The 27,400-nt window shown below is 41.0% G+C and overlaps 1 protein-coding gene across 1 annotated transcript in view; it reads left to right on the top strand.

Annotated features, from left to right (window-relative positions):
• TDRD15 (tudor domain containing 15) overlaps positions 1 to 21,208 on the top strand; it is a 41,776-nt gene extending 20,568 nt beyond the window's left edge. Inside the window, exons 2-4 of the mRNA XM_074285359.1 lie at positions 3,487 to 9,730; positions 14,387 to 14,521; positions 19,216 to 21,208. Coding sequence (XP_074141460.1) covers positions 3,487 to 9,730; positions 14,387 to 14,521; positions 19,216 to 19,283 — 6,447 coding nt within the window. The 3' untranslated portion in view covers positions 19,284 to 21,208. The remainder of the gene's footprint in view (positions 1 to 3,486; positions 9,731 to 14,386; positions 14,522 to 19,215) is intronic.
• The last annotated feature ends 6,192 nt before the right edge of the window (positions 21,209 to 27,400 follow it).

Raw genomic sequence — 27,400 nt, 5'->3', positions numbered from 1 at the left:
GGTAGATTAGTAAGTTTTAAATTGTCTCTGTTGGATCTACTTTCCAAATTGGCTGATTTTTCCAATGAGGTACTTCATGTTTTCTTCCATTTTTTCATTCTTAGTTTGTTTGACTGATTCTTGATGTCTCATAGTCATTAGCTTTCATTTACCCCATTCTAGTTTTTAATGTATGATTTTCTTCAGTTAGCTTTTGCATCCCTTTTTCCATATAATTAATTCTACTTTTCAAAGTGTTGTTTTTTCCCAGTGGATTTTTTTTTTTTTTTGCATTTGACCTATTGTATTTTTTAAGAAATTGTTTTCATTCAGTTTTTTTTTCTTTCCTTTTCTAAGCTGTTGATTCTCTTGCATACTTAACATTTCTTTTCTCAATTTTTTCTTCTACCCCTCTTATTTGCCTTTTGGAATTTTATGAGCACTTCCAAGAAACATCTTTGGGCTTGAGACTAATTTTTATAATTCTTTAAGATTTCTAATGTGGGCAGTTTATTCTCATTTGAGTTGATGCTTTAGTCTTCTCTGTCACCATAGTAGTTTTTTATGGTTAAGGTTCTTTTGTTTCTTGCTCATTTTCTTTTCTTCTTTTTTTGTATTTCCTTTATTGTGACTTTTATTGTCAAGCTTTGCTCCTGGGGTTAAAGAGATGCTTGCTATTCTAAGCTTCTTTTGTGTTGAGCACAGGGGCTCTTGTGTTTGGTGTCTTGCTTACAGCATGGGGTAACCATACTTGTTCTTTCCAGGCAATAGTCTGATTTCTCAGAATTTGCCTTCTAAGTTGGTACTGGCCACTGGTCTCCTCTGGTACTGAGCCAGAACCAAGGGTCTCAGTTGCTGATCTGCTATGATATTAAGCCTCTTGTTGGCTTCCCCAGACACAAGCTGAGCTGAAAAACCACTTTTACCCCAGTGAGACTAATCTTTCTAGAAGTCCTGCCAATCTGTCTTGAACTGGAGAGTGGTTTCATTCTGTCAGACTGTTCAGAGGCTTGGTGTCGTGTAGTTTTTGAGGGAAACTGGGAGAGCTAGAGCAGCTTCCTTGCTTCACTTTGCCATCTTGGCTTCATCCCTTAAACTCATATCAAAAGGTTTTCACAGTTGATAGCCTTTTGGACGTAATTCCACCAATAACAGTGCATTAAGGCCCCAATTTTCCTATATGCCCTCTAACATTTATTATTTTCTTTTCATGTCACTTTAGTCTGATAGGGATAAAGGTGGCACCTAAGAGTTGTTTTAATTTGCATTTCTCTAATCAATAGTGATTTAGAGCATTTTTTAATATGAATATATATGGCTGTAATTTCTTCATCTGAAATGTTCATATCATTTGACCATTTATCAATTGGGGGATGACTTGTATTATAAATTTGACTTACTTTTCTATATATTTTAGAAATGAGGCCTTTATCAGAAACACTGGCTGTAAAAATTATTTCCCAGCTTTGTGATTCCCCTCTAATCTTGGTTGCACTGGTTTTGTTTATACAAAACCTTTTTAAATTTAATGTAATAAAAATTATCCATTTTGCATTTCATAATGTTCTTTGTTTCTTGTTTGGTCATAAATTCTCTTAAATATCTTGACAGATAAACTGTCACTTGTTCTTTTAATTAGCTTATGGTATTGTCTTTTATGTCTCAATTATAAGTCCATTTCAACTTTATCTTGATAATAGGGTGCTAGGTGTAGGTCAAAGCCTACTTTCTGCCATTATTTTCCAATTTTCCCCAGCAACTTTTGAAGATAGTGAATTCTTATCCCAGAATTTGGAGTCTTTGGGTTTATCAAGCACTAGATAGCTATAGCAATTATGTCTTGTGTACCTAATCTTTCCCACTGATCCACTACTCTCTCTTAGCTAGTACCAAATGGTTTTGATGACCATTGCTTTATAAAATAATTTTAGATCTGGTATGACTAGGTCACCTTACTTTGCATTTAAAAAATTTATTTCTTTGATCATCTTGACCTTATGTTCTATAAAATAATTTTTTTTGGCAGTTTCATTGGTATGTCATTGAAAAGATAGATCAATTAATTTAAAATTGTCAATTTTTATAATCACTTGGCCTACTTATGGGCAATTGATAATTTTCCAATTGTTTAGATCTAACTTTATTTTGTGGGAAGTGTTTTGTATTTGTGTTTATATAGTTCCTGGCTTTGTCTTGGCTGGTAGACTCTCAAATACTTTGCATTGTCTACTACTATTTAAGTGAAATTTCTCTTTCTATCTCTTGCTTCAGGGCTTTGTTGGTAATAAATAGAAATGCTGATGATTTGTGTGGGTTTATTTTATATTCTGTTACTTTGCTAACATTAATTGTTTCAAGTAATTTTAAATTGGTTCTCTAGGATTTTTTTATGTAGAAAGAGTGATAGTTTTGTTTCCTCATTATATAGTCTAATTCCTTCAATTTCTTTTTCTTCTCTTATTGCTAAAGCTAACATGTCTAGTAAAATGTTGGACAATGGTAGGAATGATGGGCGTTCATATTTGGCCCCTAATCTTACTAAAAGGCTTTTTTTTAGCTTATTCCCATTAATGTATAATGCTTGCTGATGGTTTTAGATATATGGTACTTAATATTTTAAGGAAAACTCCATTTATTCCTATGCTTTTCTTTGATTTTTAAGCTCTTCCAAAATTCTTTCTGGATTTGTGATCATTTTGTTTTTTTCTTTGGGATTGAAGTAGCTGTTTTAACTTTAATATCTTCTTCTGAATTGGACTCAGATTTTTTTTAAAATCAATATAGAGGCTATCTATAGTAGGGTTATTTCTCTATTGCCTAGTTTATTATTTTTTTAAGTGGCTTATTTCTAATCTGTTAATTTAGGCTCCAGTCCCAGGGTGTGGGGAATAATATCTCAGCTTTCTTTGTGGTGGTGTTTTCTGAGCTCAACCCAGAGGTCTGATTTTAGATACTCTTTTGTGTTCCTACCTCTGCTGGTCTTCAGCTTACTCTGCCCTGGAATCCAAACCTGGGACTTCACTCTCTTGAGAGTGCTCACAGCCAGCAAGGTTCTCACTCTTTGTGACCACATTCACCCACGAGTGCTTGCTTTTTCTTCTTTGCCAACAGCCACAGCCTAGGACGGTGTCGGGTCATCCTACCTGGGCCCAGTGTCCAGAGCCAGTGAAAGGCTTTGTAGTCTTCCCCTGACCTGCTGTTTTATCCCCCTTCATAGGCTGCTTTGCCACACAGCTGCCCCGAGGGCTTATTGTTTGTTGATTCAGCAGTATCTGTACTTCAAGCCAGTCAAAACAACACTTTGATAAGATAGGGCTTTTCATAAAGTCCTCCCAAGTGGTTTTAATTATTTTTGCAGTTCCAAGTTCACTTTGAAGCATTATTATATATTTGTGGGAGAATTTAGAAGAGCCAGATAACTTCTTGCCTTTTTTTGCTATCTTCTCAGAATCCTCATTAAGTTGATTTCTTCACAAACTAATTCCTTCTTTAATTCTTGTTTTTCAGACAATGAATTCTAAGCCTGCATTCCCACCATCCTTAGACATGGATTTGAAGATTTCTCACATAGAATGCCTTGCCAAGGAAATTTTGGTGAAGTTTCAGGGCAAATATGATATTGAATGTGAATTTGACTATCACATATTGCAGAGTGAAATACAGCACATCCCCAAAACCTGCAATAATGTTGGCGTTGGTGAATTTTGTTTGGTGGAAGAAAAAGAATCCGGAGAATGGCATAGAGGACAAGTCTTGGAAACTAAAAATCAGTTCTATAAAGTATTTCTCATAGATTGTGGGAAAGAATTGAGAGTCAGTGCTACCCATGTGGCTTCTGCCTGTGACAACTTATTTGAACTCCCTCCAAGGATAGCAGTTGGGGTTTTTGCCAACATACTACCTCTTGGGGAGAAGTGGTCTTCCAAGGCTTTAAATTACTTCATGTCATTAGTAGGACTCCAAGTGAAGGGACACGTGCAGGCCATTATGCCTCATCAAATGGTTCTTCTGGAAGTGCCAAGAATCATCTCTGAGCTTCTTGAGCTGCAGTTGGGAAGGCTTGTGGATGGAGATTCCTTTCGTCTTATTGTAGAAATGTTAAAAGAATTTCCCCCGAATCCCTCTTGTTCCCAAATGCCAGATGTACTGCAGCAACAATATAAAAGACTCAGTTCTTTCAGCAACAACGATATTTCACCCAGTTATCAACATGTCCTAGATAACTTGCAGCCATCCCTGTCAATTAACTGTATGGAGAGTGTGAAAATCGCTTCTGCCGTCAGTGCCAGTAGGTTTTATTGTCACTTAACAAAACGGTTGCTGGAGCTGGAAAACTTAACCACAGCCATGTCTTTGCACTATGAAGCAATCAGCAGAGAGAGAAATCCTTCAAGTGATAATTTTGGACTGCTTTGTGTTGCCAAGAGGAGAAATAGACAGTGGTATCGAGGGATTCTCCAGCAGCTCCTGCCCCATGACCATGTGAAAATTTGGTTCATGGACTTTGGCAACAGTGAAGCTGTGCCCTCCAGCTATGTGAAAAAACTTAAGCAAGAGTTCAGTTTAGTGCCATTATTTTCTTTTCCATGTTCTCTGTCACATTTCAGTAATCCAAATAAAGACATAAGGAATTCTCAGCTTAAGTTGTTTAAACAGGCTTTATTAGGACAGATGGTGTTTGCACATATCGATCAGTTTGATCCTGAGGAGCGCTTGTATTACGTGACCTTCCACAGTCAAGAATCTGTGATCAGCCCCAAGAATCTGCTGCAGGTAGCCAGACGCCCTCTGGCACACAGCCTGCTGATGGAGGGAGAAACACCTCAGCCTTCGGGAGACAAAAAGGCCTCTCTCGGAAACAGTCCTCAAGTGGAAAGCTTTACGGGTGAGTTGACCCCATTAAGCTCTACACCAGAAAAAGACCCTTTATCAAAGGTGGCCATATGCTGGAAGACAGTAGAAATGAAAGTAAACTTTGCCTATGTGGCTTTTGTGGAGTATGTTCTGAACCCGTCAAATTTCTGGGTACGCACTAATGATCATCAAAACAGATTCCAAGACTTAATGAAGAAGATAGGAGAATTGTATGATTCTTGTGAGAAGGAAGAAATGATTCTTAGAAAACCAGAGCCTGGATTATTTTGTTGTGCTCGGTATAACAAGGACATGCATTTTTATAGAGCTGTCATCACTGAAGTCAATGGTTATAAAATTAATGTTTATTTTTTGGATTTTGGAAATACTGAATCTGTACCATTTTATGATGTAAAAATTTTGCTGCAAGAATTTTGTGAATTACCAGCACTAGCAATGTGCTGTTCCCTGGCTCATGCATGTCCTACAGAAGATATATGGGTGAAGAAAGCAACTGATTTTTTTAAAAAGACAGTATTTGACAAAGCACTCCTACTTAAAGTTGTAGCCAAGAAAAATGACAAATATATTGTTAATGTACAGTGTGTTGAAGCCTCTGGGAAAGTTAATGTTGTTAGTCTTATGGTGCAAGCTGGTTATGCAGAATATTGGGAAGTAAAGCCAGAATGTTTTCCAAAACTTGGAGCAGACTTTTTAGGACCAAATTTAAAACCTGAGCACAACATTGCAGTTGTACAAGCCAAGCAGCCTCTTTTAACTATGGCTGGCCACAGTTTTGTGAGCAAATCAGAATTCTCAGTTGCTGCTTTTGCAGGATCAGAGAGTCCTTTTCCCAGAAATCTAGGGCACGTGTCTGGGACAAGTGAGCCTCTCCATCCATACAAAGAATACGTGTTCAAGCCTGGAACTGTTATCGATGTTAAGTGTTCATATTTCTCTTGCCCTGGAGACTTTTCTTGCCAGCTGCAGAGTAAGTTACCAGAGCTTATGCTGCTCATGGAGCAGATGCAGAAATATTATGGGACCCATAATGACCCTTATCAGGCAGGGCAGGTCGCTTGTGTTGCCAGGTATGCGAAAGATGGAAAGTGGTACCGAGCAGCTGTTCTGACTCAAGTGTCCCCCAGGGAAGTGGATGTCATATTTGTTGACTATGGTAACCAGGAAAGAATTTTATTTAAAGATCTTTGTGCTATTAACCCAGACTTCCTTATTTTAGAGGGTCAGGCATTTAGATGTAGTCTTAACAACTTAATCGAACCCGTTAATTCTGAATCATTCAGTTGGACAACCAAGTCTTGCATAGACTTTGGAAACTTCATTTCTTCATACGATGGCCTATTGACTTGTATCATCTATGCTTTAGTTTTAATACAGCCAAATTGCCTGTGCAACATAGTTGACCTGAGGACACCTTTCATCAGTGCCCGGGAATTTCTGGTCAATTGTGGTTGTGCACAGCATAGTGCATTTTTAAAGTCTTTGCCAGCATCAGTGAGCCTTTACAGTTTCTGCTATTCTTCTTTTAACTTAAAAATCGGAAGTGAAGAAGAAGTTTATATATCTCACATCCGAAGTCCAAAAAAATTTTATTGTCAACTGAGGAGAAATAATCGAAGCCTGGAGGTTATAGCGGCAAAGATCGAAGAGATCAGTAACTTCTCAAATTATCCAAAATTTGAAGGCAAAACAAGATTGTGTTTGTCTAGATATTTTGAAGATGGTCTCTTTTACAGAGCAATAGCATCTCCTGTGGACTTATCATCGTATTTATTGGTATATTTTGTGGACTTTGGAAATAAACAAATAGTAGAAGGAAATAAATTGATGCCTATTTTAGACCATTCTTCAGAGTTGCTTTTTACACCTATGCAGGCAATAAAGTGCTATCTCTCAGATCTTCGAGAAGCAGATATTCCAACAGAAACCAATATCTGGTTTGAAGAAAACTTTTTAGGAAAATCCCTGAAAGCAGTGGTAGTGTCTAGGGATTCAGATGCCCAGCTTGGCTTAGAACTATATGATGGAAATCAGCAGATAAATCAGAAAATTAAAACCTTGCTTCAAGTGTCTGGGAAAAAATGTGACCAAGGAAGATATATAGAAAAGTTTCATAAGAAATATGAAAATAAAATGTTGAGTAAGGCATCATCAAAAGACAAAGTATATCACTGTCATTCTACTATAACGAAAACTAATCATCCCAAGTTTCTGGAAAACAAAGTGGATCACATTGTGAATTCTAAAGATGTACACGTTAAACTTTTAAGATTGGCAGACTCTTCTCCGATTGAGCCTGTTTTAAAAAACAAGGTGAACCAGCCTTTAAAGGTGAGACTAAAAAATACCAATGAAAAAACTATCCCTGAATCTGCTTCCCAGTTTGACTTAATTAATGAAGGAAAACCAGTATGTGCTGCATCAGAAACTTGTATAGCTAGACCGTGTATAGCTATATCAAAAGCAGAGAGTGTGACTAGACCACAGATCTCTGACCTTCCTCCTCCTCCCGTCCATCTAAATGCCAGAGTTAATGCCTACATATCAAATATATGGAGTCCAGCAAGTTTCCACATTCAGCTAGCCGAGAGTGAAAAGTTAATCTTTACACTTGCAAAAGAACTAAATGAAGGGATGGCAGATCTAGACAGAGAGAGTGAATTGACTGCACTTTCAGTGGGGGATCTCGTGGTTGCAAAGTATGCTGTCGATAATGCCTTATATCGAGCAGTAATTAAGAACATTGTATCAAGGAATTCTTTTGAAGTGGAATTTATTGACTACGGTAACACAGAAATTGTCACTTTGTCCCAAATCCATGAGCTTGATAGGAAATTTTTGACTGTTCCTCAGCTTGGCCTTCATGCTTTTCTTAGTGGAGTAAGATATAATGAGCCCGATGAATTATGGGACAGCAAAACAGTAGGTTACTTTGCTGAAAAAGTCAATAACAAATTAATTTCTTGTGAATTTCTGAAGAAGCATGAGCAAAAATGGGAAGTAAATATTATCTGTGATGAAAAGTGTGTTGTTAATGAAATGATGAAGTGGATAGCGTGTTCAAAGAAGCGAGAAAAAGTATCAAAAGTACCTGAAACTGTCTCTAAAAAAGTGACTCTTGGTATTGATAATAAAGAAAAGAAAGGGTCAAATGAAAATAAACGACCTAGAGCATCCTGCCACCAACCAGCTAAAATCCCCAAGTCTGAGTTGAAGCCTGGACAGCTTGAAAAGGCTGAGATACTTCATATTTCAAAATGTGGAAACTTCTCAGTGAAACTAAGTAAAAATGCACAGGTATCCTCCAGCTTGCTTTCTTTGATACTTAAAGAAGCCAAGGAAAACCCTTTCTTGCCTGTAGAAAATATAGAAGAAGGCTTAGAGTGCCTGACAAAATCTAGATTCACAGCCACGTGGTGCCGTGCCAAGGTGGAGAAGTGTTTGGGGGAAGAGAAGATGCTCGTTTATTTGCTGGACTGTGGCCGCTACGAAGTGGTGCCCTTGTTGGGGACGAAGGAGCTCAGCCACGAGATTCGAAGCATCCCCCAACAAGCAGTGCCTTGCAAGTGGATTTGGATTGAAAATGCCAGAAAGATGTCACTTGAGTCCACGGCGCACTTATTCTCCCACCTGGAAACCAAAATCCTCTTCCTCCGCTATCTGGATTCTGCCTGGGAAGTCGAGATCTTGGTGGACGGCCTGTTGCTGTTGGAATATCTTAACTTTAGAGTTAGTCAGAATGAGGAAAGAAAGCAGAATCGTTCAGAAATCGTTCTCAGCGTGGAGTCGAAGAGCCCCGTGCTGTCCTTCAGAATGAACTCTGTTAAGTGGGCTCTTCTCCAGACTGACCGACAGTACAGAGGCTTTGCCACAGCCATTTCTGACCCCTCGGACTTCTGTATGCAGCTGGAGGACTTCTTTGATACCATGACTTCGCTGTGTAGACTGCTTTGGGCTCTGCCTGATCACCTACCTACTCTGCCTCCACAGCTGGTCATTGCAGGGTCCAGCTGTTTATTCAGATGTGGGTGGGACGACCAGTGGAAGAGGGCCGAAATTTCTGAAGCCTCCACTCAGTCAGTGCAGCTTCTGTTGGTGGACTATGGCTTTTCCGTAAGCATTCCCCGTTCAGAGTGTGCTAACCTCCGAATCCTTCCCGAGGAGCTTTTGGGTTTGCCCCGGTTGACTTACCACTGTGCCTTACATGGTATCCTCCCTTCTAATGGGGACCACTGGGAGGAGGCTGCAAAAGCTTTTTTTAAAGACTTGCTGTCCAAGCCGGGCTTGTTCTTTCAGCCTCAGAAGTATAGCCCCGGGATGAAACTAGAAGTTGAGGTCACACATGGGAAAAATAGCCTAGCAGACCTACTAGTGGTAGCCGGACATGCCGTCTTCTCTAAAGAGGTGGCTCATTTGGTGGCAGTGAATAGCATCCAGTCTACGAAAATTGAATATAAATTGCAAGGAAGGCACTTTTATCCATTATTAGATAAGAAAGTTTTTCCAAATGAAAACGTACTTTTGACATGCACAGGGAAAGAGGGACCACAACAGTGGAAATTTGTTCCTTGGAAAGATGTCTACAAAAACATTTTTGGGAAGGCCACTCCTAGTACTTGTTTTCATTCTAGAAATTTGACCCTGAGGAAGAAAATTGGTAATGGAAAACACAAATCTAAAAGTACTATAAAGTTCGAGACATGTGAAAGAAACACATTTTGGGAAGGACATAATCACTGGAGGAACGAATCTCATTGCATTGAAAATAGTCCTGAAAACCCACCACCAGAAGGAGCGTGGAAAACATATAACCTTTGTACCAGAATAAAAACGTTGAACATCAATGAAGAAATGGTATTAGAAAAAAAGTCAAACCGTAAGTAACATATTATTTTTATTTAACTACCATTTAATGCATCATGGTTGAAATTTAAAATAAAATAAAAAAAAGTTCTCATATACACAGTATGATCATAGACAGGCCTGGCTTGTATAACAAACTCAACATATGAAAAAAATCTGAATTTACAAAATGAACACATTGTGGAATGTTCAATTTGTATTATAAAATGAGTCTTCACCTTTCCACAGAAATTTGCTATAAAGCTCTTTTAATTAAATTAAATAAAATAATTGAGATTTTACATTTTCATACAAAATATCAAAGGAGTCATAAACATGTCGTATCTATATTTAATATTTTCATTTCAAAAGGAAGTGGATTCTAGACTGCTTATGTACAGGGAGCCGATAGAATTGATACTTACTCTTTTGTCTGTCTTCTGTATGATGGTGCTCTATCCACTGCACCACTTAGCTGCCCCAAGTTAGAGAATTTTTAAAGTAACCTAAATGATATTCCTCAGATCATGTTACTTCGTAAAAGTAAAAACCAAAAACCTATTTGAAAAGCTTAGTAATTATGACAGAGATCACACACTAAATGTGAAACTGATGAGGATGTAGCAGTATCAAACATCCAATAGGAAGCTCGGGTTCTTGGAGTAACCCGGTGGTTCTGCCCTCCTGAAGCCCCCCAGCATTCACCATTAGTAGACTACCAAGGAGTGAACTTGAACTTCCCAGTTCATAGAGACTGCATTGTACGGTGCCGACAGTGACCTAGGGGGTCAGGCCCACATTGGAGTACACTGATGAGGAGGCTTATGAGGCTGCCCTTGTGGGGGTCTGAGGCCTTTACTCATGGAGTTTGCCAGGGACGCCTGCTTTTGCCCTGCAGCTCTTCCTAGAGCTGCTCTCTATACGTTTGGTTCAATCTGACTCACCTGTGCGTCTCCTGCTTCTGTGGGAGCTCCCCCATTCAGAAGTCCCCAAATGGGAAGATCTGAAACCCTCTCTCTTCACTTGCCTCTCCTCTCATTGGTTAACCCAACACCCTGTCAATACCATGTGATGGTGCTTTAAGACTTCTGCCTTCTCTCCCCTCTTGGATGTGAAAAGTGAGTGTTCGTTGCTCTGTGCTCACCTCATTGAACATGTCTTCATTCTCAGCCCATGATAGACTGTGCTTTGTGCCCTTTCTTCATTCTTGCACTTCACAGGATCTCCTCAAAAGTGTCCTGGGGCTTAATGTCTTCTTAGTTCCTTCTTTTCTATGCATAAAATGAAGGACTGAATGGTAATCACTCAGAACCTAGCATCTTGTTGCTTTGGGGCTTTCTCCACATTCATCATCTCTTGTGGTTCCATAATAGCACATCAGAATCACCTCCCACGGTCTGTTTGTCACTCCCTGCCCCAGCACTTATGTGTTTCTAGCATCTCACTTCCGTAGCATCTCACTAAGCACCTGCTGACGGGAGGCAGACCTCCCCGTAGCTATGACAACACTTGGATCTCCGGCTCCAAAGGGAGGGTCGATTTAGTTGCTTTTCTCTGCTCGATTCCAAAGTGCTTTCCAGAACGAGTGGGTGCAGCTGGGAGTGTGCGGCCTGGCCACAGCCCCTCCACAAAGGCCTCTCTCCATCCTTTGCCACCTGTGTTGATTTGCGAGACCCTTGGGGAAATCCAGAGCAGAGTTGGGGGGCTATTCCCTGGTATGGTCGTTAGGAGTTTGTAGCTCCTTTGGAAAGAAATTGCTTTTTGCCTGGTTTGAATGAGCCCAAGCTCTCCCAAGTGCCGCCTGACCAAAACAGACCGTCATCTTTGCCTCCAGACGCCCTTTTTTCAAACTGTCAGGGCGCCTGCTTTCTTCCAGTACCACCCGTTCATGATCTTGATTATGATTATGTGATTATCTTCCCCTCTTGATTTCCCTTAACAGCCTCGTGTCTGTTCTCTCTAATCAGTCTTACTTTTTCTTCTTTGTCACCCTCTCCTAGATACTCCTCTTTTTTATTCCTCACAAAGGCACAGCCTTGATCCAACCCCACATCTCCCTTTTATTGCATTTTACCCTTCTTTCCAGTTTCTTTGCCTCCAGTCTCTGCTACAGTCCATATTCCACAGTGGGCTTTAAAATAAAAATACCATCAGTCTGTCTGTGTACTAGTTAGTCAGCTAGACAAACCAGGAGGAAGGAGTAGGACCAATGAGTGACTGACGTTCCTCTCATCTGAACTGGGCAGAGGAGGAAAGAAGGCTGTGTGTGATTTGGGTTCAGAAGAACATTTCACATAACGGGGAAATGGGAAATAAAGCAGGGTGGGGGGGAGAAGGTGGCAAATTAAAGAGAAGCTAGATTAAGGGAGGGATCAGTCCTATGCAAAACAAGTGCTAAGGATATACCAGAAATATTTTAAATTTTTTTAGATAGCAAAGAATTGAAATCTGAGGAGATGTCCCTCACTGATGCAGGGTGAAGTGAGCAGAACCAGGCCTAGGAACGCTAGTCAGGACAGAGAATTCCCTGTGTAGAAACGAAAGGCAAAACATGACTCATGGAAATATGTTAAAAATTGTACATGTAAAATTTATGTTTGCTGTCTTGAGGCGGGGAGTGGAAGGGACAGAGAAAAAATTTGAAACACAAAATCTTAAAAATGAAGGTTAAAAACCATATTTATCTGGAATTGGAAAAATAACATGCCATTAAAAAAAAGTTTTTTTTCCCAAAAGATTACATATTGCAGAGAAGATGACTTCATTGGGAGATGAAATGCTCCCTACACTAAACACACACACACATACACACACACACACACACACACACACACACACACACACACACACACACCAAACCACATTTTCAATCTAAAAATGTTAAAAAAAAATGAAAGGCAAATTTGTGGGTCCCCTTGGGAAGAGAAATTTGGAAAGCGCTCGTTTGAATTAGCAGCACATAAAATACGGAATCATTTGGAGGAATATTCCCAGCTCTTAGGATGTCAGTAATGTCTATAGTGGAAGAGAAATGAAATGAAGAGAAAATAGACCCTCTAAAGAGATGAAGTGCATATAAAGACAGAGGAGCTGTCCAGAGGAGCCCTCCAGGGGCAAGGAGAGGAGTCTGGGCTGGGGTTCGGAGCTAGCATTTGTCTGGCTGAGGAAGGGTTTGGGTGAGGCATCTCTCAGCAATTAAAGCCAAGAGCCTTGTTCACGTAGCAAGCAAAGCTGTGATCTGGGGCTGGGAGGGCACTAACAACTGGGGAGAGCAGGGAAATCCCTTCTGGAAGGTGGGCCCAAATGGAACCTTGAGATAGGGGTGTTGGGAGCCGAGATGAGGAGGGAGGTTGTTCCAGGCGTATGGAGCAGCTTGTGCGGTGTCGGGAGGTAAGAGATGGGATGTTGTGAGCAGCACAGGGCTGGCAGCCAGCTGGAGCTGGGGGTACCAAAGCCAGGTCAGTCAGAAAAGGTGGGCCAGGGTAGGGGGGGCTGGACTTTAAGAGTTAGCCCACCAAATTTCCATGTTCATCCAAGAGACACCAAGGAACCATTGGAGCTTGGATGGGGGAACCTGGGCTTCAGGATGCAATGGTGGGGAGGGGAGACGTAGTGGAGCAGGGAGAGTTGAACAGGACCTGAATATATGTAAAGGGCTAGAACTGAGCAATGCACTTGGATAATGAAGCACGTGAGACTAATTGCCAATTGGACGGTTCCCTATTAACTTGTGTGAAGGTTGACCCTCCCCAGCTGTTCTGTGCTGACTTGATTGGTGGGACAAAGAGGGGGAAGTGACTTGTGTGGGAGGAGTAGGAGAAACTTGGGTGGTGGAACTCGTGCTCTCTCGCACTCGTGACCTGGCTTTGGAGGGGACGGTAAAGATCAAGAATAAAGACGTTTAGTGAGTTCCAGCAAACATAGCTGATAGCTCTGTCAGAGCCCAGAGGAGACATGGGAGAGAAGAGAAGGGAGACCCAGTAGCATGTGGTTGAGCTCTGGGGCTGTCACTGGCCCTAGCTTTTAGTTAACATCACACTGCTCATCTTTGTGATTTTCATGAGGAAAATCTCTAAAGGGCAAAGAATTGTAGGAGTGTCTTTATTTGTTATCGTGGGCATGTCTCAAAAGAAAACGTCCAGTAGTCTCTTAGAGATGGTAGTGAGATCTCAGCCGTGTAGATTGATTTAAGAGCCATCTGAGCAACAATTCTAGCCACAATTTTTCAAAATTTCATTTGAACTTAACCAGCTTTGAAATGAAAATAGATTGAGTTGTTTATGTAAATACTGCTGTATATTTACGAGTGATTTTACTTTGATTTCTCTGTTTTAAAGAAAGGGTTAATGTATTTTTTTTAAAAACATGTGTTTCTAAGTATAATAAGTAATATAATATAATTTCTAAATATATAATAAGTATATAAAGTTTTAAAGAATTAATTCATTCTTTTGTGAAACCACATGAAAAACAGTTGAACTTTTATTTTAGTAAGTGGCAATAACATTGGTAATCCATGGCTCTTTTTCCCCATGCTGCCACGTTAGGGTTTGAATAAGAAGCACCCCTTGACTGAAGAATGTTTGGTTCAAACAAGTTTCATAAAAGGGATGTGGGGTGTTTTTAACCCAGTTAGGCCAAGGGCCATTAACCTTAGCAAGCCCAGAGCTGTTCTGTTCTTGTTTTTCAGAGGAGGGAGGTAAGAACTCAGATCATTTATGCATCAGTTTGCCAGCTGCTGTTCACAAGGAACCCAATTCTGGGATCAGTTTGCCAGCTACTGTTCAAAAGGAAGCTAGTCCTGGGAGTCCTGAGGAATATGATGGTAAGTATCTGAAGGGGTGGGATCGATGTTGGGTTTCCCAGTTTCCCGTTCTCCCCTCACTTCAGAAGTGGGTGATTTCACTTAGAAATTAGGCTCAGGAAATCCAGTCCGGTAACTATTTCCCAAGTCTGATGATGAGCAGAGACTCATGTTCAGTTGAGGGCAGATAATCTGATTTGGGCTAAGCCATTGCTCCTCGTGCTCTGGAAACAGGAAGGGACCCACGTGTGTTTGAGCTTGATAAAAAGAACCGCAAAGTTGCACGAGAGAAGTAAGACGAAGTGGCTCTGAGGAGGCCTTTGATCTGGAGTGGGGGAAATGGAGGCAGGACAGGGACAGAGAGAGACGCGGGAGGCTCTCAAGTGTTTAGGGTGTATTGAGTTAGTCACAGGAGGATGCGGGTTCTGTAGCCTGAGGAGAGGAAGGCAGTTCAGGCTCAGGGAGCAGGGTCAAATGGAGCTTTGCCCATGAGGATGAGGGGTGTTGAGCTATGGGACACGATGGACTCCCTCTTCTCAAGGAGCTTTGCCTCTTCTGGACCTGTGCAGAGGAAGGGGATTGTGGGAGAAAGCGTGAGGATCAGTGGTTTGGGCCCTGAAGGTGGAGGCCCAGATTCTAGCCCTGAGTCTTCCTAAGCAGCAGGTAGGGAGGGGAAGGCTTTCCAGGCAGGGGAGGGAGGGGACCAGCTTCATGCTTAAGAAACCAGTTTGGCTGCAAGTAAAGGAGGAACTGTGCCAGAGAGGGCCTGTGGGAAAGGCCCTCTGTCTGCAGAAGGGGGGTTGCCATGTGTGCATCAGAACGGAGAAGGGAAGGGGTGCCAGGTGCTCACCTGAAATGTGGAGGTTTGGTTTGGGCCGGGCCGGCCCGCTCTTCGGTGTGGATGAACTCTGGGCTGGATGCCAGTCCGGTGCTCAGGACCAGCTGCAGAGAGACAAGGGCTGGAGCCACATGTGCATTTGTGGAGGAATGAGGATTGCCGAGCTCTCGGTCTGGGCAGGTTGTGACCATCATGGTAACAATAATGAAGCACCAGCATGGGGCAAGAGGAGGGAGGCGAGCCAGGAGAGATATGGTCCTTCATGCCCCGCGGGAGAGGCTGGCAGGAGGACCGACTGGCCCCTTGGACTGAATCTGCCTAGAGGTCCGCTGGATAAAGATGGGAAACGAGAGCCTGAATCTGGTCATCGCATCTTGGAGACGGGTTTCTCTGGACTTGTTTCTCACTCATTTCCTTGGCTGACTCCTTTCTCTTGTTCTCTTGTTCTTCATTGCTGATAGATCTCCTTACTTTCCTTCAGACCCAGATTCCTCAGCCGTGTCCTTCCTGTACCACCCCAACTCTGCCCCTCCCCTCTTATTGTGCCTTCTGGGATTCCTATTCCACAGTGAACTTCCTGGCACTCAGAGAACCTGGATTTCACCCACTTGTGTCCCTAGCTGTCTAGTTGTCCCTTCTCCTCCAAGCTCTCTTTTGGATCTCACCCGCACACGAGCCTGGAAGAGGAATGGAAAATGCTCGTTGCTCCTGTTGCTTTGTCTGGTCGTATCCAGAATAGTGAGATTCATCACCTGGCCCGCATCCTGGTGTCCGAATGGCCTCTTTCCAGGAGATCAGGGCTAGGCGCCCTATCTTCCTTTTCATCCTGTCGCTGGACCTTCAACTTCAACTCTGTTACCGAGCAGACAGAGCTCCTTCACCCAGTGCTCTGCTTTCTCCCTTTCTCTGCTCTTGGGAATCTCTTCACACCCCTTGTGTCTGCCTTCATTAAGCCCTCTTGGATTAGAAGACCAGCCTCCCCCCACCTCCATGAGTGCCTCGACACTCTCCTGTCATCTTCATTTTGACCTGGGAGTCAGTGTACCTTTTCCAACCTTCAGTTTCTCTCTCCTTTTTTTTATCTTTCCATGCTGTCTATAAGCACACCCGAGGGTTCCTGTCCTTTAAAACCTTCTGTAATCCCTCATGGTCCATGAGTCTGTCCTTCATCTCTCCTCTCTTCCTCAACCAGCCTCCTTAGAAAGGCCTCCCCTCTAACTTTTGTTTTTTAGGTACCAGCATCATTATGCAGCTGGCTCTCTCCACTCACCAAGCGTCTTTGAATGAAAAGATCTGATGACCTTTTTTATGCTCTTTCTTTAATTTTTTTTTTGGAATATGACTTCTCTTTACTTTTTCTTTTTTAAAAAATTTCTTTTTTTAATAATAGCCTTTTATTTTCAAAATACAGTGCAAGATAGTTTTCAACATTCACCTTGAAAACCCTTGTTTTCCAAATTTTTTTCCTCTCTTCCCTTCACCCCCCTCCCTTAGATAACAAGTAATTCTTTATGTGTTAAACATATGCCATTCTTCTATATATATTTCCACATTTATCATGCTGCACAAGAAAAATCAGATTAAGAAGGGACAACAACAAGAGAAAAAAGCAAGCAAACAACAACAAAAGAGTATGATCCATATTTGGTCCCTGCAGTTCTCTCTCTGGGTGCAGATGGCTCTCTTCATCACAAGATCATTGGAACTAGTCGGAATCATCTCATTGTTGAAAAGAGCCACATACATCAGAATTGATCATCACATAATCTTGTTGCCGGGTACCATGATCTCCTGGTTCTGCTCCCTTCCCTCAGCATTGGTTCCTGTCGGTCTCTCCAGGCCTCTCTGAAATCCACTTGGTTTTTAGTTCTTTCCCACTAAAAATTAGGGCTGCCACAAACATTTTTGCACATGTGGGTCCCTTTCCCTCCTTTAACATATAAGCCCAGTAGTAGTAGCACTGCTGGATCAAAGGGTATGCACAGTTTGATAACTTTTTGGGCATAATTCCAGATTGCTCTCCAGAGTGGCTGGTTTCGTTCACAACTCCACCAACAATGCATCAGTGTCCCAGTTTTCCCACATTTGTCATTATTTGTTCCTGTCATCTTAGCCAATCTGACAGGTGTGTAGTGGTATCTCAAGCTGTCTTAATTTGCATTTCTCTGATCAATAGTGATTTGGAGCATTTCCAAGCATCACCTTCTACATAGAATTTTCCATATCCTCTCCTAGCTACTAGTTACTCTTCCCCAAACTATTCTTTTCATTGCCATCTTATACCTCTTCTTGCTGTATTTGCATGTTCACTCTTGTCTTCCCCTGTAGAATATAAATTGCCAGTCCTTTTTAGCTTTTCCTTTTTATCTCGATGCTTACTGTAGTGCTCGGCACATAAGGGCTAAATAATGCTTATCGACAGCTTGGCTGACATTTGCCCGTGTGTACTAGGAGAGACATGGGATGGTAGCAACATGACATAGAGAACAGCACAGTCATTTTTAGGGAGAGTCAATGACGCATTGAGAAGAACTGGCTGTTTTTGTTTTTGAGACCAGAGAGAAGGAGGAGGATTTTGAGGAGGAGGAGGAGGGAAAAGAGAGGAGGGTCTGAGCTCATATGATCTGTCAGTCTTCTCTATGACCCAAAAGACTGACTTGCGTAATGACTGGGGGGTAGTGAAGAAAGGCAGCTGGAAACAGAATAGAGACTGGGGATAGGACAGCTCCGGGGACTCGTCAGAGCTGCTTGGGGGCAAGATTCCCTAGGAAAGGTCGTCATCATCCAGAACATCTCACTACTTTTCATGCAGTTGATATTTCCCACTTAAGCTTGTTCTGCTTTTCACAATGTCACAGTTTGAGCTGAGATATGTTAGAGCCCTTCCGATTGAGTCCTTCCATTTTAGGGAGGGGAAAACTAGGGCACGGGGGTGGGGGGAGTGACTGTGATCCTATAGGGATTAAGGGAGGGGTTTGAATCCCTCTGAAGACCAGCTCCGCGCCATTTATGTTACACACTGACTCTGTGGCCAGAGCTTTGTTCTTAGCTGCTTCTCTTCACAAAAGAAGATGGTGTTGAGTTTGCAGTGTCTGGGGACATTCAGGATGAATGTCCAGTGAGGGCTTGGAGCTCAGCAGACATTTTCTCCTGAATGTTCTTCCCTTTCTCCCCCACATGGGATGTCACGACTCCATCGTCTCCTTGTTTTCTCCGTCTGGCTTGATCTCAGTCGAGTGCTCTACCATGGGTGGTCCCCAAGATTCTGTCAAAGGCACCACCAATCCTCCTCATTGACAAAGATGGTGGAGAGAAGGATGTTCAGATGCTATAGAAAAGGGGGGAAAGACCAACTGCTCCATGAGTCACAAGCTGGAGAGATGGGAGGGACAGGGAGGGTTTTTAAGGATGCTGAAGGGCTCAGCAGTTTGAAGGTAGGTGGAGGTGGAAGACTCTGGGGAAATTGGGGGAAAGGTGAAGAAGTTCCTGATGAGGGAAAGGTGTTTTAAGATGGAGAGAAAGGGAAAGGAGGAAAATGCAGTAGATATATAAAAAGGCTACAGTTGGGTGTCTGAACCAGGCAGAAAATTCATGTAGCCACTACCTTCTTTCTTAGCTAGGAAAAGCTTTCTGAGGAGAGCCTCCTGTGGCAAGAGCTAGGTTCAGTGTCCCTCGATATGCTCTGTTTGAGGGGATGTTTCCTCACGTTTTAATAAGTGGGAAAATAACATCCAGAAATGATGAATATTGAAGACTGTCCCTTAAAAGTTCATATGGCTCTGATGGGATTGTTCCTCTCTCTCAACCTTGCAGTTAGAACATAGCACTTGTTAACTTTTATTAAAATATCCAATAATCCTGTGGTTTCTTTCCTTAGCTGTTGAAGATTCCAACGATTTTCTTCAGTTAGGGGATATACAGCCGAAGAGGAACCTCATTTCATGAGGATGTTTTGTTTTCCCATGCATCTGGGAGGTGCTTGTGCGTGTGTGTGTGTTTGTGTGTGTATGTGTGCGTGTGTTTTGTGTTTACTACAAAATGTGACTTAAATTATTTTGGTTAAACTCTTAAATTAACGTTGAAATGAAAAGATTACTATTTTCATGAAGTATTCACATCCTTGGCTTTTTTTTTTAACCTAAGCTTGATCACAGTCCCAGTTTCTGTAGCCCTTTTAATTTGTCTTGCATCTTTCACGGGAGCTAATTTATGATATCTGCCAGTGGGAGAAAATAGACACAATTTGTAAAGGGTATCTATATTGCTAAGTTGCTTTACATTAGTATTAGAGAATTGATTTTTTTCTCGTTTTAGACAAAAATTTAAAGTAGTTTGAGGCTTCTGTAAGCCTAATGATAGATTGAAAATAAAATTTTTCTTCTGTAAGTCCACGTCAGCTTTAAATCTAGCAAGTTTTGTTGAAGTTCACAATTGCCGGAATACAGTTATAGGTTCAGATTTAAGTGGGGTGCAAGGAGAGCAGCTTCAAAGAAGCAGAAAGCACATGACAGCCATGAGGCTTGCTTCGCTTTTTTCATTGGATTTGCCTTTGTAAAATTGGATAATTATTTATTTTAACAGATTGTGGCTGCTTTGCGTGGTTCTGATACGTCAAGGAAAAAAAATCCCCAAAGAGTATTCTTAAGTCATTTGACTTTTAAAAAATACTTTTTTTTTGGTATTGGGACTTTAGGGCATCTGGGTGACATAGTGGATAGAGTAGCTGGCTTTGAGTCAGGAGACTACCTAACTTCTAGCCTTAGACACTTACTAGCTATGCGACCCTGGCAAGTCACTTTATTCTGCCTCAGTCCCTCACCTGTAAAATGAACCAGTGAAGGAAATGACTAAGCACTTCAGTATCTTTGCCAACAAGCAAACCTCTAGTGATGTAGTTACAGCAAAAAATTGGGACTTGGCTCTGACGTCTTAGGGGAGCCCCTTCCGATTTTCCCTTAGTCTGCTAGCAGGAAGCCCCCTGAGAATGGCAGCGTAGTGGTTTTGTGTAAAATATTTACAAATAAAAAAATCTCTCCAGTGTATGTTTTACGTGGAGCTGATCTCACCCACCCCATGCTTTTGAACAGCAACTGCACCAACTGTCAGCTAAATCCAGCCTAATTTTTCCACTGTTCTAGATCTGGGTTCTCCTCCTCCTTGCCACAGATTATTTCCTAGTTTGAATTTGCCTTAACGTGTTCAGATATTTTGGTATGTAGTGAAGTTTAAAAAATATAAATAGTCTTTTCATTTTGTAAGTTATGTGACCAGTTTTGCTCTCTTTGGAAATGTCTAATACATTTTCAAGGTATTTTTTTTTCTGTAATCAGGTTTCATGTAAATTGCATGATGTATAAAAGTTAGCTGCAGAAAGCAAGCCAGAATTTTGTCTCCCTAAAACCATCAGTACAAATTTGGTAAGTTAATAGAGAGCTTGGCAAACATTCATTTTGTTCATTGGACACAGACTGATTTAAAGATACTGTTTTGCAATTTAAACAGCAAGAGAAAAGCAGTGTTTGGCCCAGAGATTTGTCAGTCCTGGATCTTCGTTTCTCTTGCTTCAGGGTTTTCTCCCCATTTTTGAGGTAGATTCAGCAGTCGAAGAACTCGATCATTTCCAAGTTTATTTGTGAGTGGTTTGAAAATGTGAAGTTCCATTTGCAACATCGCCAGAATTATTGGCACTTAGTTTTGGAGGCTCAGTATTGTTCAGTATGGTAATGCATATCATGTGTTTTTGTTTAACAACTTCAGTGACGCTGAAATTCTTTGGTGAAAAATGGTAAATTCACTGAAAAAAATCATTGTAACTTTTGGGTTTCTTAATGTAGCATAAAAGGCATCTGTATTAAAGCATTTCAATTGCATCCAGCTTGAGTCTGACTTTTTTTTAGCTTCTTTCTTTACAATGAAATCTGTTGAATTGTACTGAAGATTTATCTTGCTACGCACCTGTGCCATGTCGGGGAGGGTCTTTGTAAAATAGTGACTCCTCACCCGAGTGCTTAGGAGTGCTGGGAAGAGCCAAGCCATTGAAGTAAGCTGTTTTTGAGTGGCTCCGTTGAGCTGGCGTTGCCCTTCAGCAGAAGGTTCCCAAAGGCTGGGCCAGCTGTGCCCCAAGTTCTGCCTGGTCCTACCTAAGTGAGCCCTGTGGGGGGCGGTCACACCCTGCTGTGTGGATCACTGGACACATCTTCCTGTATCTGTGAAAACTACAAGGCCCAGAATAGATAGGATCATGACCACCTTTAAGATACATTGAGAGTTTCTGTGATGTTTGCTGACCCCTAGTGGCACAGAGGCTTGTGCTAAAGTACTGCCATGTTTATAGTTATCTTTCTATATATTCTATATTTCGTTCACTTCTATCTTTTTTTTTTTCCTGAGGCCGGGGTTAAGTGACCCCCACTTCTATCTTTTAAAAATATATTTTGTAACTATCCTTTAAAAAAACCCAACAAACCTTACTTAGCCTTATATTAGATTTATAAATAATACCAATCTGTGGCAAGTCCATGTTATAAAGGCTTCTGTCTCATTCTGCTTGTCTCCTCTGTTGGCTCCTCCAGATCCTGCTCTCCAGCTACAGGGGTCCTTTAGGATTCTGTCCTGGGCTCTCTGACTTCTCCCTCTATCCCACTTCTTGTGAGGATCTCATCAGCTCCATGGTTTCAGTGACTATCTTGATGATGATGATGATTCCCCTTCCCCCTTCCTCCTTCCTCCTTCTCCCTTCCCCCTTCCTCTTTCTCCCCTCCCCCTTCCCCTCTTCCCTTTTTCTCATCCCTTCATCTGCCATCTCCCACTGCCCTCCAGGACCTCAGGTAGATATCCTGTAGACATCTTCAATTCTCCATGTCCAGAACAGCTCATTCTTTCCTCCTTACCCCTCCACTCCTCCCCCCTTCCTATTACAGCCTCAGGCTCCCAACTGGTGATCCTGGACTCCTTACCAATTTTTTTTCTTCTGAGGCTGGGGTTAAGTGACTGGCCCAGGGTCACACAGCTAGGAAATGTTAAGTGTCTTGAGACCAGATTTGAACTTGGGTCCTCCTGAATTTAAGGCTGGTGCTCTGTCCACTGCGCCACCTAGCTGCCCCGACTCCTTACCATTTCTTACCCCCATCTCCAAGCTGCTGGCGAGGCTTGTCGAGTCTTCCTTTGTCACATTACTCAAATACACCTTTTCCTCTCCTCTGACACAGGTGCAGGGGTTTAGCATGCCCTACCTGGATATCGCAGTAGCTGCTGGTCAATCTGCCTCAGATCCATACTCGATTCAGCCACTAAAGTGACCTTCCTAAAGTGCAGTTCTGATCACGCCATCTTCCCTTCCTCAACCCCCACACTCAATGTGGAAAGCCCCTAATCTTTCCTCCAATTAGAAACCAGATTACCTAATTTTGTGTCCTGGCTTGTATCCTGTTAATTGTTTTTAATACATAAAAATCGTTCTCTGGATTCAGTCTTAGGATTGATTGGAGTCCATCGACTATTTATTATGCCTATTTTGCTAATAAATCATACGGTTCAGATTGTGTTTACTCAGTTATTATTAATTAAATGCCACACCCCTATACCTGGAACACTGTTCTCTGACCAGTGACCTCCCTGGCTTTTTTTGGGTCCCAAGCTCAATCCCATGTTCTATCGGAAGCCTTTCTCAGCCCTTTTAATTCTAGTGTCTCCCCTCTATTATTTTCTATTTACAGTATATATCTCACTTTGCATATATTGATTTGCATGTTGTCTTCTATAATATATTGTAAGCTCCTTAAAGGCATGGTGTTAGGACTTAGCACAATGCCTTATATGCAGTAGGATATTAATCAGTGTTTATTGATTAACTGCCTTGCTCAGACTCGTTGCTGTGCTGTGCTCCTCCCACCTCCCTCTTTTCCAATCAAATTTTTCTCTACCCTAAAAGCCAAATCCTCTATGGGCTTTCGAGAGCTGATCCCCCAGAACCTAGACCTATTCCTAATGACCTACTTACATTTGGCAAGATTAATGGAAAACTAACATCCAAAGCAAGGTGAGGTAGGAGGAAAGCGCTTAGCTGTGAAGCTTTGAGGTAGAGGGAGCCCGTCATGGCACTGAATGAAACTTTCAACTTCCTGAAAAAAACTAACGGGTATGATTTGTGAATCACTGTATTTTTCTCATTTGTATTCTATTTTTCCAAATGCATGTGAAGATAGTTTTCAATATTCATTTTTGTAAGACTTTGTAGTCCATGTTTTTCTCCCTCTTATCTCCCTCTTCTCCAAGACAGCAAGCAATATGATAAAAGTATGGCAATCCTTTTAAACATATTTCCATATTTATCATGTTGTGCAAGAAAAATCTGTCTAAAAGGGAAAAAAAACATGAGAAAGAAAAAGCAAACAAACAAAAGGTGAAAATACTATGCTCTGATCCACATTCAGTCTCCATAGTTTTCTCTCTCATGTGGATGGCGTTTTCCGTCCCAAATCTGTTGGAATGGTCTTGAGTTATCTTTCTGAAAAGAGCCAAGTCCATCACAGCCTATCATCATATAATCTTGTGTACGATGATCTCCTGCTTCTGCTCACTTCCCTCGGCATCAGTTCCTGTAAATCTCTCCAGGCCTCTCTGAAATCATCCTGCTGATCGTTTCTTATAGAGCAATAATATTCCATGACATTCATATACTACAATTTATCCAGCTGATGAGCATCCACTCAGTTTCCAGTTTCTTGCCATTACAAAAAGGGCTGCCACAGACATTTGGTACTTTCCCCTCCTTTATGATCTCTTTGGGATACAGACTGTATTTTTGAAAAAAAAATAGAGAATGGGACTGGTATCCCTGGCCTGGAGAGGACAAATGATGTCTTTCACCTCCTGTGTCTGTACCTGTCCCTTAATCCGTCCCCTTTCTCTGAAAGACACTTCTCTGCTTTAGAATCCCTAGCTTTGTACAAAGCTCACACACACACATGACCCTTCTCAGTTCTGTCAAGTGTTTAGTTCCTCCCATCCTGTTACCTTAGACTTAAAAAAAAACACCCCACAGTTTGAATATACAGTTGGTTCTCATAATTTGTGGTAATTATGTTCTATGAAATCAACATGAACACTGAATTAGCAAATACCATAGCTCTTACAGGAAATACAAGTTGTTCCCTTGAGCGTTCTCTCACAACATTTATTCATCACTTTCTGAAATGGCCTCACACACGGTGGTGAATGTTCCATACTGTGGCTTCATTAATAGTTCTATGTAGTATATAATGTAGAATTACCGACAGCACACCTGAAGGCAGTTCACCTGGCGTGTGCATTTTCTCCAGAAGCCACATCATCACCTTCTTAGGCTTAGTCACATTACTCAACATTAACACGCTGTGCTCAGGGCCCATTTTAAACAGCTAAGTAATTAATAAGGAGCAGAAAAATAGGAAAACACGGCCCTAAATTGATTGCAAAAGGATACTGGATTGCGGTGTGAAAGCTGAACCAAGAAAGCAGAGCTCTCGCTTTGTTCAGCTGTGGCTGGGAATGTGTACGAGGGCACCTGAAAGTTTTTACTGCTCTGGCCATGTTCATGAATGACCATGAAAGAGCCATGATTATTGATTTTGGGGTTGTAGATATTTGTTAGTGAGTAGACAAATGTGTAATAAGAATCCACAAATGTTAAGGATCAACTACTTATATTTGTTGTTCTTGTCTCCAATAAAACATAAGATTCTTGAGAGCAGATGGCAGTTTCATTTTTGTCTCTGTATCCCTGCTGCTTGACAGTTTTTGGCACATAGTAGGGGCTTAATAAAGGTTTATTAATTATTGGTTTTCTGTTTTATAATTATTTTCACAATTAAGCATTTTTCTTTCCTCCTATCACCCCCCATTTGAGAAAGAAAAAAAATTTCCTAAGTGATATAATGTATGTAAAGCATTAATAATCAATGTTTTGTTTAAATCTTTTCACTTATTTAATATTTATTTTTCCCCACTTCCCTTTACTTCACTGAGGATAAAAAGGGAAAATAAACTCTACCTTGGCCATGTGTAAAATGTGTGTCTCTACTTCTTGAGTCCATTTCTTCTCTTTGTCATGGATGAATAGGATTCTATGGCGTCATTGTTTTGGAATTGTGTTGGGTCATTGCTTTAGTATGACTTTTTAAGCCTTCAACAGCTGTCTTTATTTTTAACAATACTGTTGTTTTAATATAAATGGCTCTGGTTCTTTTCCATTCTACATGAGGTCAGCTGAAACAGAGATTTCTCTTTTGTTTCTCTTCCCTTTTGTCTTTTCTTAGCAAATAACAGTATTCCATGACGTTTATAGACCACAACTTCAGTTTCAAATTGTCAGAATGACTAAGCTAATTCATAATTCCATCACTACTGTATAGCTGTACTTGTGTTCAAGACCCTTTACTATTTTTTTATTTTCATTTTTTGGGATAATTGTCAATCTGGTGGTTGTGAGCTGGAGCCTCATAGTTGCTTTTAATTGTCATTTCACTAGTTATTAGTGATTTGGAGCATTTTTTTCCATATGACTATTGATAGCTTGGATTTCTTCTCTTAGGAACTACCTCTACGTATCCTTTGATCATATAAATTGGGAATGGCTTTTGTCCTTAAAATTTGAATCAATTCCTTATATATTTTGGCTTTTATCAGAGCAATTTGCTGCAAAGACTTTTCCCCCAAGTTAACTGCTTCCCTTCTAATCTTCAGTGGTTTTGTGTATATAAAAAAATGTGACTCTGTCTGTCCCTTGTTGCTCATGAAACCTCATCATAGATTTGATAAGTATTTTTTTTACTTGCTTCTCTAATTTGTGCTGTGACCTTTTATATCTAACTTACGTATCATATCTTTTTGGAGCTTATCTTAAATTGTATGAGATAGTATTCTAAACTTAATAATATCTGCAAGATTGTTTTTGTTGAACAGTGAATTCTTGCGCCTTTGTCTTTGGATTACTTGGGTACCAGATCTGTAGGTTATATGCCTATTCCACAGATCCATTTTTCCATTTTGTTGGGATGATTACCCCTTTGTATAGTTTGGTATCTGATATTATGGGTACTATTAGGCCGCCTTCGCTTGCTTTTTTCATTTATTCTCTTGCTATTCTTGACATTTTATTTTCTCAGTAAATTTTGTTCTTATTTTTCAAGCTTTGCAGGTTAGTTCTTTGGTAGTATTTGGTATGGCACAAATACATTAATGCAAGTAGCATCCCTTTTTGGAGTTAAGGTGTGCTGTCTTACTGTGGCTGATTAGAGCAGTACGAGTTTAGAAGGCTCCACCACATGTCAGGCACAAACAATCCTTGGGAACATTGGAGTGAGGGGTGGTGCATCTCATGCTTCTTTTGAGCGATTGCAATTTTGCTTTACCTGGAGAGTCTCTCTAAGGTGACCTTGATTCACTTCTGAGCACCTTGTGAGCACTTGCCTTATGTGAGTTCTCTATAACCAGTCATTTAGCAAGCAGAGTCTGGCATTATTGACGAGAACCACATCAATCAGAACTGATCATCGTATAATCTTGCTGTTGCCATATATAATGATTTCCTGGTTCTGCTCATTCCACTTAGCATCAGTTCATATAGGTCTCTCCAGACCTCTCTAAAATCATCCTGCTGATTGTTTCTTACAGAAAATAATATTCTATAACATTCAGATACCATAACTTATTCATTCTGCAGCTGATGGGCATCTACTCCGTTTCCATTTTCTTGCCACTACAAAAAGGGCTGCCAGAAATATTTTTGCACATGTGAGTCCCTTTCCCTCCTTTAAGATCTCTTTTCGATACAAGCCCACTGCTGGATCAAAGGGCATGCACAGTTTGATAAAGCTAATGATTCTATAGGACATCAAAATATAATTAAAAAATCAAAAGAATGGGAAAAAATACAGAAGAGAACATAAAATATCTCATTTACAAAACAACTGATGAGTAAAACACATTGAGGAGAGATGAGACTTAACTGACTATTTGAAAGTCATGATTAAGGAAAGAGTCCAGATGTCATACTTCAAGTAATTATTAAGAAAAATTGTGAT

Source organism: Sminthopsis crassicaudata, chromosome 2 (genome assembly GCF_048593235.1).
Source record: "Sminthopsis crassicaudata isolate SCR6 chromosome 2, ASM4859323v1, whole genome shotgun sequence".
NCBI classification, from domain to species: Eukaryota; Metazoa; Chordata; class Mammalia; order Dasyuromorphia; family Dasyuridae; genus Sminthopsis; species Sminthopsis crassicaudata.
This window is presented reverse-complemented; position numbering and strand designations above follow the sequence as displayed.